At 43.9% G+C, this 14,362-nt stretch overlaps 1 protein-coding gene across 5 annotated transcripts in view; it reads right to left on the bottom strand.

Annotated features, from left to right (window-relative positions):
* LOC142566292 (nucleolysin TIAR-like) overlaps positions 1-14,362 on the bottom strand; it is a 256,354-nt gene that overhangs the window by 36,827 nt on the left and 205,165 nt on the right. For all 5 annotated transcript variants that reach the window (XM_075677186.1, XM_075677187.1, XM_075677189.1 and 2 more), the window contains one exon: positions 2,565-2,701. In XM_075677186.1, coding sequence (XP_075533301.1) covers positions 2,565-2,701 — 137 coding nt within the window. The remainder of the gene's footprint in view (positions 1-2,564; positions 2,702-14,362) is intronic.

Genomic DNA, 14,362 nt, shown 5'->3' with positions numbered 1-14,362 from the left:
AACATATCACGTGGGAACACTACCACAGTTGCGATGCAACAGTTGGGTTCCCAATGAAGTGGACCCTATGATAGCTATGCTGGGTCACCCCAGCGGCTGGGAAAACGCAGCACCCAGGAATGCAATAGTGGGGTTCTACTGTATCTACTTTGTTCTATCGAGGCCAGACTGCATTTTGTGTCATGAAGATGAATGAAGAGGAATGTGTCCTTCACTGTGCACTAGTTGAGCCGCATGAAGCCTTAACTGTGCCAGTGGCTTGCAAAGCCTGCAATTGCTAGTTAGCTGGATGGCATGCACCCAGTTCAGTGCACTTTGAACAGATCTGTGACCAGACTTTGTGCAATCAACATAGGCCAGAGAAGAAACAGCCTGCTTGGAAGCAAGCATGAGAATTGTGCGTTGAACACTGTAACAGTGGCAGAATAAGGCAGCCCACTGCACAAACCAGCATGCACAGTAAATGTACTGCACAAGGGGAAGGACCTGACAATGCTACAAGTTAATGAGTTTTTTAACAAGGCTGTAAATGGAGGGATGAGTCTCATAATCCTATATGGCGCAGAACTAGCAAGGAGAAAAAGCATTGTCACAACCACATGGCTGACTAGGTGTGCTACGAAAAGGAGGTAGCAGCCTACAAGTGGATCACATCTGAATTTTTCCTACCAAACACGTAGATGCTGCTTTTGCATGGCTGTCACTGCATTTCTAGAGAAACTTGTCCTTTAAAGCTTTAAAAGTGCTCTACGATAAGTGAAGCAGTGACTCTGCCACACATTTCTGCAAATGCAGAGCTTGCAACAGTAATACCCCTGACACACGGGCACTCTAAAGTCCTTTAGGTAAGGGGACATCTACCGGAAAGGCGTTCAAGTGCAGTGACACACGACAAAGAAGTATCTCCTTTACGGCAAAGTTCCTTTTCGGGAAAGGAGATCGTGCAACTACTTTTCGAGCGGAAAAGGAGTTACTCTCGCACACAGCGTGCACAACTCGTAAATAGAAGGAAACCTGCCACACAACTACGGTGCCCATAGGTATTTTTTTTTACCTTGCGAAAATGTTTTATTTGTTAGCGGTAATAGAATTTGTCGAATAGTGAAGATTTCCTCTAGCTATACTCTCAAATGCTCGCATAACGTCGCTAGAGCCGCCATGTTGAATTCCGGCAGTGTCGTCGTCGTTTGGTGCGCGCATGTGGTGTGTTCACGTCGCGAGATGGAGACTGCACAAAGAGCGCCCGCAGGAAATACCCAGAAGAAACCAGAATTGTTGGAATAACATATTGAATAAAACGCGTTACGCCTGCGCGCACACAGGAAGGGACGACATAGACGTGAAAAAGGATGACAGAAACGTGGGTATCACCAGAATAATTGCACGCACAGCAAAACACCGGCTGCACATAGTTGCTGGACCAAGTTAAATGGTTGCTAACAACGCAAAAACGCCAATAAAATAAACGACTATAAGCATTATTAGCCATCAACAATGAAAAAAATATATTTTCAGGTTCTACAGTAGCTAAGTGTAATTTTATGCGCAGCTTTTTAAGAATGTTTTCTCTCTTGTGGCTTTAACAGCCAGCGCTATTTTTCTTGCGGCGTTCATCTGAAGAACTACCTAAAGAAGTTCAGTGCGGTGCCGTGTGTCATCGGCGCAACTCCTTTCTGCAAAGGGTCCTTCAGAGTAGCAAAAGGGGTTTACTGGAAAGGACTTTAGTTTTGCCCGTGTGTCAGGGGTATAAGCTTCATTCACAGCCATTAGACAGTTTTAGTTTAGCGTACGCTACATAATAGTGGGTCGTCACTGCAAATGTGCAGAATGCTAAACGACCCATAGCGTATAGCATACGCACACTATTTCTCAGACTTAATGGTATAGTCTTTGCGTGGTTTACGTAAAACATGGTGGCAGTCCCAGCTACCCGCTACGAATTGAATTTGATGTTGCTTTTGTAACATTCACTTTGTTCGTAGCAAATGACTGTGTGTAAACAGCTTTCGCTTACTCTCGGGCCGCTTCAACGGCAGAGTATTAGGCATAACATAGTGGAGTTTTTGAGATCGCTTCTCGTTTCGAACGAGTCGAAGCCTGAGAAACATTCGACATGTCAGCACCACCTATCGGTGAAGTCGGGAGATAGCCGCGACGACAGCATATGGCCTTCGAGATCGGAAGATGTCACAGGCTAACTGCAACTGTAATAAACATGCGCTGCTTAGAGTTCGCTGTACTATAGCGTGTAGCGCACGCTATACTATAACTGTCTATTATTGAATGAGCTCTACATTTGTTAAATCTACTGCTGTGGCTGTACCAATTTCGATACAGATTTTGTGCAGCAGTAGTGAGCCTACAAATACTTGGCGAGGATGATCTTTTCGCTGGCTTTAACACCGGCAGGCCCAAGACATTACATATTTTCTTAGTTGTGGCAGCCTCACAGTCACAGAATTTGCATGCAGAAGAGTTCACTCTGGTGCCACAGATGTAAACCAAGACGCCTTTGTTCACCTTCTGTGGCACACCACAATGAAGCAACATTCAGTAAGACTCACCCGAAGCCCTGTCCGTAGTACTGTCCATAGGGGTACTGGACACCCTGCATGAACTGTCCTTGGACTTGTGGGTAGCCCGCCTGCGGGTACCAGTAGCCCATCTGCTGGTATGGGTACGAGTACTGGGTAGCCAGGTTCTGCAAACAATACTGGGGTTGGAATGCCAGCTGACCACAAGCACCCTATGACACTGGATGGCCGGATGGTACACAAAAAAGCATATACGCAGGGTTCATTGCAAATTTCTCAAAATTGAAGGGCTTACAAGAAGGCGATGAGCATGAAAAAGGTTTGGTGAACAATATACCAAAAATAAAGTCACTCCATACCACAAAGCTGCTAACAGGGTTGGCTTGACTTTTGGCTTCCATCAAAGTAGCCAAACTAGGCTTAGCTGAAAGCGAAGTTCAAGAGGAGCTTTTAAGGCTTTGAAAATATAGTTCTCACATGCAAAGATTGCTACAAACCGTGCATTAATTAAGAACAATAAGACATACTGTGGCGAAAAACGCTGAAGCAGCTTCATGAACTATGAAAAAAAAAAAAAAAAAAAGGATGAAAGACAGTTCGACAACCCAGTAAAAAAAACAACTGAAACCATTTGGAAATATCAATGGGTCCAACTGGAAACGACAATTTCCAATTGGGCCAAGTGTTATCACCAACAGGACCATTTGGACCAGTTAGAACGGCCAATTGGTTCATATGGAAACCCTCACTTCCAATTGGGCCAGATGGAGTCCCCAGCAGGCCCATTTGGGTAAATCTGAATTGCCACATGGTCCAAATGGAGTTATGAAAACCATTTAGAAAAAATTTAAGTGACAAAGTGTTAAGGTCTTTTGTGTACAAAAATTTCAGATTTCTCTTTCTCTTTTGAGATTTGGACGCGAGATTCGAAATTGGATTCGTGAGATTGAAAGACACTATTTGGCATTTGGAGGGCAAGTAAATGTGCACGCGGAATGAAGGTAAAAAACAAGTGGTCGGTATATATTGATGTTACACAGAAAAAAAAAAAAAAAGAATGCACCGTTTTAAGTGTTTCTTAAACAGACAACAACTTTTAGGCTAAAACAATTTGTAACTTAGCAATATTGTTTAAATTTTATATTTCACATCTACGAAATAATTCTTCCTAGGAATTAAATTTTGTCTCGACGTCATTTTTCCTTGGCACCTGAACAGGACAGCATAATCGACATCAACATTAGCAACATGCGCAGCAACAAAAACAGTCGTGCATGCGTGCTGCCCTGCATTCCAGGCCCCGCACACTCTCAAGTTCAACAAATGGCCACAGAGGGCGAAAAAAATCGATCGCGCGCTGCTGCTAACAAAACCAGCACAGTAAAATCACTTTGGGATGCTTACGTTAGTTTGAACATTTTCCGCTAGAGGCACCATAATAAGCGCAATTTTATCTTACAAACTTTCTCTTACAATTACCAAAGCATCTTTATTACATAAAAAAGAGGGCGAAATTATCATTGCTAATTAGATAATGTACTCTTTGTAAGTAAGTTTACTGTTTCTTTGTCACTATAAACGCAAATAGCGTTTACCATCATCAATCTTGCACGTGACCTCTGGCCTGGATTTTAAATTTTTACCGGTATTTTCGAGTGGGTGGCGGCAAGGATTCATTCGTTCGTGCACTCAGACTGGTTGCTTGTTTTTTGCTAAAACTAGTTTATTGCACTTCGATGTCTCGCGTTATTTAACCTGGGGTGAAGTGACGTGTTTGCATGCGGACATGTAAGCCAGAAAGTTGGGTATCGGTCGTGAGCCATTCGGAACACGTCTGCATAGAAACGGGAGCTGGATTCTGGCGCGGCTGACAACGGCAATAACAGTGAGTCGTTTAACACCGCTGGTTGAATCATTATATAATATCAGTCTCATTAACTTGCAGGCAGAGACAAGTTAACGAACTAGATCCTGCACAACACATGGCAGTCGGAATCCTCCATTGCTGTTTCTTAATTAAACCGTTACTTGCGAGGCTGTCATTATACACACACAATCGGGAAAGAAAGAGCGATATCGGAAAGCGCGTCCAGTCGGAATCCTCCGTTGCTGTTTCCTAAATAAACCGTTACTTGCGAGGCTGTCGTTACACACACACAATCGGGAAAGAAAGAGCCATATCGGAACGCGCGTCTCATTTTTCATCTTATTGTAGCCGTGGCCATAGGTGACTGGGTAGCCTTATCAATATACATATAAAACTTTTTTTCAAGTCTGCCGGCAACTTCTTTCGTCCACAAAACTGAATAATCCTTTGGTAAAATGATGTGAAAGTACAGAATTTGATGTATTTAAACAGTTGCAAGCGTGATAATTCCCTCATATTTCGTATTTGTTGGTTCCAAATGTTCTTGCTGTTCAATCTGGTTTACCGTAGGGCATTTATTTTTGCAGTAGTGAAGCAGTGCATCACGTTCGTGCAGAAAAATGATGCATCAGTTCTAATAGCTTCATGACTTTCATGCAATTGCTTGTGGAACCAGAAGTGTGATCTCTTCCAGTGTATAAATGAATGCACAAATGTTCTCATCTGTGATCTTAATAATACTTAAGCTGTTTACATGCATTGTATAGTTAGGCAGACATAAATTTATGGACAATAGCAATATTTATTTAACATGCTGCTTAAGCCCCCTAGAATAGACAAGGTACATTTGCATGTGTTCTGTAGTCGCAAACTATTAAAATATATATGTCAAATCTTTTTGCATTTCATATTGCCAAATTGTGGTTTTTCAATTTCTGATTAATTCAAAATTTCTGTTCCAGCCATGCAGTAAGGAGGAGGGTACCAGTATAAAGCAACACACTCCACGCACTAAACAGAAGCTGCTGCCTGCTACAACAAGGCCACTGTGTGGATGTTGACTACTACAACAAGGTAAACAACACGTGGCTCAGAAATAAATATGCTTGGTATATGCTGTATTGCCTTGCTAGTCTTGAGATACATGTCATTTGTTTGCAGCAGATATGTTTATTTACATTTATGTTCAGTATAATTGGTTCGAACAAAAAAGGAAACACGAGTTTGGCTAATCTGTGCTGCATCTCATGTGTCACCACTCTGCCCCAACGGAGTCTATGCCAAGCACATCTTGGTCATCACAGGAGCTCCTATCTACACCAACAGGAAGGGCTGGAGCCGAATTTGCAAGGCTTTTGCACCACGAACAAAGATGTGCATGCAGAAGAATTCGGATGAGATATCAAGTCTGCAGAGGACTGTGTCAAGACTGAAAAGAGCTTCAACCACCATTCCACCAGCACGGACATTCGGTTGAGCCATCCAGGTAACTCAAAAAGGACTTTCTAGAAATTCTTTGTCTCCAGATGCACCTGCAATTTCTGACCAAGCACGGATGACGCTGCCAAAAGAGTTCCGTCAGTTAGCCCTTAATCAGCTTCCTGGCCATGTCAATTCCATTTTGTGCCAAGTGTAATTTTTCTTCGATAAATGCAAGCTTTTTCATTGCCCATTCTCATTAGAGATCATTTATCCTCATCCAAACAAAGGTCAACCGATTTTTCGCTGATACTTAATACCAGTCACTGTCTAGTAGCATAACATATCTGTAGCAGTACCTTTTAGTGTATGTTGTCATGCACAATTCCTCTCCTGAAATAGCTGATGCAACATGGACATGTGTTTTGCATTAACCTAGGCACCGTTTGCTGTGCACCATTTTACTTTTCTTGATGTTTTTGGCCTTCAATGCTTGCAGTGCAGAGTGGCTTCTCTCTTGAATGCAAGCTTTCTCATTTTCCATATTCCTAGTCTCGATGATTGCTCTTCTTCCTCCATAGCCTGGGTCTTTGCGCAAGCTACACTGAATGATTGATTGCAGAATCGGGTTTTGCTGCCCCACTTGGTTGTGGTCGCCGTGTTACATTTCTCGGATGTGGGGGCCTGGTCAGTTGCATTGGTAAGCAGTCTCTCGAGGTAAGCTGCACAGCGACATAGACTCCCAGTACACATGCATCATAACTGGTGCTCCCGTTCATTCTTTCACGCTGCAGCCATGGGCAAATTGTACTTGTGGCCTACCTCGGCCATGATTTGCTCAGGATGGAGACCAGCATATGTGCTTACATGGTTCGAAGTGTATGAAGTTGATAGCCGTATGGGTGGAAAGGCCCGCAAAAATGGCTGCCGAAGGCTATGCCCACGAAAGCAACTTGTCCACATTGAGACAAAGTGGGACACCAAATGTGAGCCACACATTAGCGGCCCTCGACAGAAAAGAAACGTGCAGGTTGGAAAGGAGTAAACGTTAAAATGCCGGATAAGTCAATTTTGCTGTGTTGGTTGTGGCAGCAGATGCCTGCATCACCTGATTGCTTTGCAATGGAAGTTGCTCATCTTCAATGGCAACTGTCGGTTCAAACAGGTGCGACGCTCGTTACCAGACCACCACATGCGATGAAGGCAAGCATTATGCCTGTAAGTAGGCGGCTGAATGTATCCTAAGAGACCCGTGTATGTGAATGCTCACTGTTGCCATATGGTTCGTAGCCAATGTATAATGTATTGTCTGAACACTATGTGGTGAATGATTGCCGTTTATATTTGCTGTTATCTCACTTGGTTACGGTTGCGGTGTTATGTTTATCGGATGTGGCGGCCTGGTCAGTTGCATTGGAAAGCAGTCTCTCGAAGTAAGCATTTGCTGCTGCAATCTGCACAGCGACATACTCCCAATTTACACACCGTGATTTGTGCTCCCCGTTCAGCCTTTCCTGCTGCAGCCATGGGCAAACTGTGCCTGTTGCCTTTCACGGCCGCGATTGCGCACAAACAGAGACCGGCATATGTGCTTACATGGTCCGATGTGTGTGAAATTGGGTGCAAAGGCCCGCAAAAGTGGCTGATGAAGGTGATGCCCACGAAAGCGACTTGTCCATATTGAGACAATGTGGGACACCAAGTGCAAGCCGCACATTAGCGGCCCCCGAAAGAAACGTAACGTGCAGGTTGGAAAGGAGTTGAGGCTAAAATGCCGGGTAGTCCATGTCGCTGTGTTGGCTGCGGCAGCAGATGCCTGGTTCACGCGATTGCTTCGCAATGCAAGTTGCTCATTTTCAACGGCAACTGCCGCTGCAAACAGGCGGGACACACTGTCCAATCTGCTTGCGCCACTGGTTGTCGCTCGTTACTAGACTGCCATGTGCGACGATGACGACGAGCCGTTTACGAGCTCGCGTCAAAGATTCCAGCGTATCTCGACATACAAATTTTATTTCTGCTATTGCACGAGAATGTACACTGCTTCTCTTCTGCCAATAATGTCGCACGTTCTGTTCACTCACTTGTGGCTTGTTTGTATGGGCATCAGTAGAGGCTCTTTGGTCTCCTGGCAATTAGAATGCACCAGCTACGCGGCAGCCGAGGCATGCCGCATAGCCGGCGGGGCGAGTACGGCGCGTACGAGCGGATACAAGCGTACACGACCGGCGAAAAGTGGCCATATTGGATGATGCTCAAAAACACACACACACACACACACACACACACACACACACACACACACACACACACACACACACACACACGCATTTCCGCTTCCTGTATTAGCAGCGCAATCTGGCGTTCACCTAGGCAAGTTCTATGTGCTGCCGCTGCTTATTTTCGAACCACTGCGGAAGGTACAGTTTCACTTCTCTAAAGTTGTTCTTTATTCTATGCTGCATTCTGCGCTTTGTCCTGATCGCCTTGCGTGCTTCGTGCGACCGTCTGACAGCACTATGATCACCCACGCATACGTGTGGTACGAAATCGAAAAACATTTGGCAATTGTGCCAGTGACAGACATTAAGAACTTCAAGCCTGACAACGACTTTTCGGCGGCTTTTTATTTGGTGAAGTGGATGGACGCGGCTAGCGCGTGTGCCCACTACCGTGCCAGAATTTTGCAGATCGGAGGTAAGTTTTCGCGTTTCCAAAGCTCTTTTAATTATTTTGCATTACTGCACTACACATGAGTGCACGGGTCATGCACACTCGTCTGAGTTAAATGATTGCCCACATATATGTATAAGCTTTTGTGTCATGTAGCAAATATGTATGATGCACTGAACTAATTTCGACAAAAAGGTTTCAAGTGTATTGCATGAGCGCTTTGTTTAAAAGCAAGGTTTCCCCGAGAGCGTCGTGACAACACTGGTGAAATGTATGAATCACTACGTGGGGGAGAATAATATTGCTGACATTGACAGAACAGCGAAAAGGTAGACTGATTAGAACAATTTTCTTGCATTTGCTGCTTGAACCTTAGCTACATAAACCGCAAATTGCGACTCTCTTAAACCTGGTTGGATTGCTGAATATTTTTTTTATCTTTTTGTGCCTTTTTATCCAATTTCAGCTTGCCAGTGTTGCCAGCATTTGAGGGCAACAGGTTTTTCAGGAGTCCATACACAATGCTGTCTTTTTTATCCATTTCTGCAGGTTGTGGGACGACTAGACCGGAAAGGGGCCATGACCAGTATACCGCATTGCATTTTTCTTAGTAATAAAGCTTTAAACCCTACTTTTCACTTGTTGCCTCGTTGTCACATGTAGTTATCTTAAGGAAGTAGTGGCTCTTTGTGTGATATCATGTGAAGCAAGAGAAGCATGGGAAAGAGCATTAATGAAGAGATTCTCTTTTTGGGCTGTTCATATTGTTTTGCATCATATTAGATAACAATATATATGAACCAACTAGCCGAGCAACATGCAATGATGTGGTTCCTTATTGCTGTGCTAGTTTGCCAGATTCACACAGCGCAGGCTGTGCACAGTCAAAACCACTTGACCCGTCGAGCGGCTCCATTTGGACCATTTGGTTCCATGCCAACTGCACCTTGCCCAATTGGTTCTATGCCGACTGCACCATTTGATCCAAACGGTATACAACCAATTGTGTACTAATACACAAATGGAACCAATTGGAAACAAGTGGAATTTTCCAATTGGGTCCAATTGTTTTTTTTTAACTGGGAATGAAAGAAAAGTTCTCTTACAGTCTCAAACCCCTGTTAAGTTGTACAGCCAGCCAAAAAACCGTGTTACTTTGCAGGTTTGAGTTCTGGAATGGAGCTGTGTGTCCAAATTATACCATGGTCCCAGAACTGGGCTTTTTCATGGTGTTGTTGTGGCCAAGTTTCTGAGTGCAGCTCGCCACTGTTCTATGTCGCTATGTGAACATTCACTTGAGCACACTTACAACCAAGGTTTGCACTAGAGTTGAGAAATAACAGAAAACACGGAAACTGACGTTAATATAGTGTTCATCAGTGACAAGTAAGGCAACCACTGTTCACAGTTCAGAAACATCACGCCGCTACAAGTAGTGCCAACTCGACCCTTACTGGTTGTACGAACAAGCATGGATATACCGGACGGTGACAACAGAACTTCAGTGAGTGGAAATCTAGCAAATACCGATTTGGCACAGCTGCCGATTCTACTGTTGTCTTGCATGCAGCAACAGCAGCCCAGTGGCAGACACTATAAGTGCCTCTTTCCTGGTATTTTCTTCCACTTCCAATTACTTGGAATTGGTGACTGTCTTTTTTAGAGGACCTTCGCACACCAATTACTTAGTGTATGCACTGTCCCTTAAATCACAGAAAGAGTGCCACAATAAACTACCTTTGTAAAACATGGATCATACAAAATTTGGCTACTGCCAAATGTCATTCAACACATGACCACCCTTGTAAATTAACACAGTTTTACAATCAGTTATGATGACCATATTGGAATAGACAGGGTATTGATCCCTCTTTCCAATAGTTGTCCCATCTCTTGGCTGAGAATACAAGCATTGCAAATGCTTGGACCTATGAGTGAAACCAATTTGATGGGCCCACTGGAAAGCAATATCTGCATGAGGCACAGGGATGTACTTATAAAACAAAAAGTAACATTCAGCTGCTTACTGGAGCACTGTGCTTTATGCTCTTTGGGTCAGTAGTTTCTACGAATAATCGCGACACACTCAACATTTTTGTTACAAATTTGCCAATTCGGAATGAGCCCCAAAAGTTGTCTTAGATTATATTTCCACAGGGTGTGGTAGACTAGGAACTGAAGAGCTAAGTTTCTCTTGGCACCGCATGTCGATGCACATGCTGTGTAGAGTGCCAACGCTTGTGGACTAGGCATGTACTGCAACAGTGTACATGTTGAAATTCAATATCAATGCTCTCCTAAACTGCATGTGATGTCTGGGTAACATTGTGCAGTCAGGCTTTTGCCAGCGACATAGACCAGTTGACAACTCTCTAAGGTTACCAGGGAAAACAAACTGTGCTTGCATTTCTTGCAAATACAACCTTATTGCAAGGTGCAGTCGCTGAAGGGCTCCCTTCCAATATTGTTTCCTTGCATTGTGTACATCTAATGCTTACACAGTCAATGCTCGTTACAATAGAACGTAATAATCCAGCAAAAAAGGTCTATCTGAAGTTAATTCTATCCAAAAGTAGACGAAATGGCAGAACTTGGCATATGTTGCCGTCTAACCCGAAGGCGATTGAAAAACTATGAAACATTGAAATAAAAATAAATGAATAACAAATAAACGGGTGGAAGCGGTAAACGACGGCACTTTGCTGTCTGTTGTTTTCAGGATGCTGATGGCCGACAAATGGCAGCTTTTCTGCACTACAGCACGTACACCCGCACAACAGAAAGATTAAAAATGTCAGTTTTTCTGCACTAGAGTATGTAAAGAATAATCATTAATTTAAAATTAATGTTAATTCAAACAAAGTGGCACAGTCTGGCCAAGCCCCATAGAACTTCATGCTTTAAAAAGCTTGTTAATTTGCAAGTTAATTAGGTCTGCCACAAATAATTCGAACTGTGCGCCACAGTGGTAGGCTTCCTGGTTCGCACTGGTGGTCACTTTCCCAGCTAAGCAACAGGTGGCACAGCATGCCTATCACCATCGTCATCAATCCACACTTCAGCGACCACTCCCTCCAACCTCAAAAGGAATTGCGTCATCGCAGCCATGCTCTTACGTTTATTTTCGCAAATGATCAGTTGCATTGACATCGACAGTGGAACATGCGGCCTATGTGTCCTGTTGGGCAACTCGTCAGTAGGAAGAGTTGAGCAAGCGAGATAAGCTGTGCTATATTTTTAACACGAAAGTGTTTTATCCCGGGGTCTACGATCAACTTCCTGTAACGGATGTGATGGCGTGTACGCGTAAAATATGCTCACTTGACAGGGCTGGCACTGCCATCTGGAGTGGTGAAACGAAGTACTGTACCAAGACACTAATGAACGCCGACAATGAGTGCTTCTGCATTCTCAGTGCACCAGAGGCTTAAACGGCTAAATTATGGGGTTTTACGTGCCAAAACCAGGATCTAATTATAAGACAAGCTGTAGTGGGTGCCGTAGTGGACTCTGGATTAATTTTGACCACCTGGGGTCCTTTAAGGTACACTTAAATCTAAGTACACGGGTGTTTTCACGTTCTGCTGCCGTCAAAATGTGTTTGCCGCGGCCTGGATTTGATTCCCCGACCTCGTGCTTAGTAGTGTGACACCAAATACACTAAGCAACCACGGTGGGTCAATTCAAATTCAGTGAGGGTCCCGAGGAAATTGAATTAACAAGCGTTTACTATATACATTTGCACAACTGCAAGATTAACAGCTGGCACAACGCTGACACAAACCGACTACTGTTCTCCATACCAAAACAGTGGTCGGCTGAATCAACTGCATATATTTCATCTTTTGCGACAAGCCACGACCACTGCAAAACTCGTAGCACAAACAAGCCTTGCGGTAGGAGGCAACTTGGAGACCGTTCTGGCAGCTGGTGAACTGCATGCAAAACAGCTCAACCACATCATGCGCTTCGCACTCAGTACTCCGCGAATAGCAACCTATTGCCTTTTTTTATGTTAATTGGTGCAATAAGATAGAAAGTGCTATACAAAACAATGCATTTTACAATCATTTGTGAATGATTTGAAGTGCCATATCGTACGGCTTCAAACCTAAGCTGGTTAGGCCTAGTGGCACCCTCAGAACTTTCTCATCACTGAGACCGTACATGCAGTTTCATATGATTACTAGAGGGCACTGTGGCGCTAGTGTCTACTGGAGCCGCAAGGAGGTAAGTTCAGCCAGCATGGGAATGATGGTTAGTATATGGACTTGCCTAAACATTGTCCTTCTGGCTTTACACCCCAGAGTTTGCAAACTCAATATTTTCAAGAAATCACTGCGTCATAATTTCCAACGGCAGGATCCAAACCCATCACCTTTAGCACAGAAGCCCGATATTAAAACCATTACACCATGGATGCTTGGACAAGCAGAACTGCTCCTATGAGCAGCAATTATGCGTGTTCGCCAAGTCTTATTACCTCTCTGCATTTAATGCATAGAAATTCGGAGGGTGCTTAAGCTTCACCTTTAAGAGTGGAACGTGATAGCATTCAAAGATCCCCAACTGCTTCTCACGCGTCCGGTTTACTGTAGCTTATGTAACAGTAATGTTTACTGGGAAACGTTGACAGCGAACGCTATGCAACGAAGGCGAGCTTTCTGGTGAAAACACAGCCTCTTGTGTGGGTCACAAATGTGCTGAGGCAAGCACCATTTGGATGGTGTTATTGCAAGGAACCGAGCTTGGTGCGCCTCTGTATGAATGGTAGAAATGCTAGAAAAGGGGTTTGTGTTTGAGTTTCCGCTTAACAGAATTATTTATTTTCGGATATTTAATTTAAAATCCCATGCTAACATGTCTGCAGGTTGGGTTTTACTTTACGATTTTTCTGACACGTTCAGAAATTCAACTAGTTCAGTAACTCTTATATGCTACATGGAGGGCCCGTGTGGTTGGGAATGATTTTTTGTGAAGACAGTTGACGCTGGACACTTGACTTTCTGTGACACGGGGCATTTAACGCTGTCGTGTTAAAAACAAAGCCACAAGCACGACGGTCAGACAAATAAATCCAGGTACTAACCATCATTCCCATGGTGGCTGAACGATCACAGTGCCAGAGTTCTGTCTAGTAGTTATTGTGGGAAACTCTAGAACTGAGAAAACAAGCAGGGGGCAGTGGTGAGTTGTTGCCCCAAAGCTATTCACTGGGTTGTTTGTGGCACACTGCAGCAGGAAGTTAGCTGCTAGTGTGTTGGTTTCTAAAGAAAAAGCCCATTTTCGCCCATTCCGTGAGAGGCTTGAAATAGTTGCGTGCAGTGCACTGCAGCAGCAAAGTACACTGTATTTACACCACTTAGACAAAATTTGTCCCTAAATTCATGTGTTGTAATCGATAGTCCTTTAAAAGCAGAATTTGTTGCATTGATAATATAGGCGGACCAAATACAAGTGAAAATCATCTGCTATACAGTCACTGATCGATAAATAAGACACCGATAATTCAGACATGCTTGGTAATTTGAACAGCTTCGCGGCACTACCAATGACCCCATAGACAATGTTTAAAGACGATCGATACTTCGGACAGCCGCCAGCTCTACATTCGATTATCCGGACTCCATCCATGGCTACAGTGTACGCCAACTCTGCAGCCATTATCTCCTCGGGCAATCTTGACAAGACATCAAGCAAGGCTAGAGACGCGAGACATCAAGTATAGCCTCACAGATTACACGTTAGATGGCAATCCCCGAGGCCTTGTCTTGGTCGCAACACCATGCCTTCCAGATTTAACTGCAAATGCAGATCTTCGAGGCTTTGCCTGAATTAGAGGTCACATCAACATCGCAATCATCACATC

Source organism: Dermacentor variabilis, unplaced genomic scaffold, assembly GCF_050947875.1.
Source record: "Dermacentor variabilis isolate Ectoservices unplaced genomic scaffold, ASM5094787v1 scaffold_12, whole genome shotgun sequence".
NCBI lineage: Eukaryota > Metazoa > Arthropoda > Arachnida > Ixodida > Ixodidae > Dermacentor > Dermacentor variabilis.
Note: the sequence above shows the minus strand (reverse complement) of the source record. Positions and strands in the feature narration are given on the sequence as shown.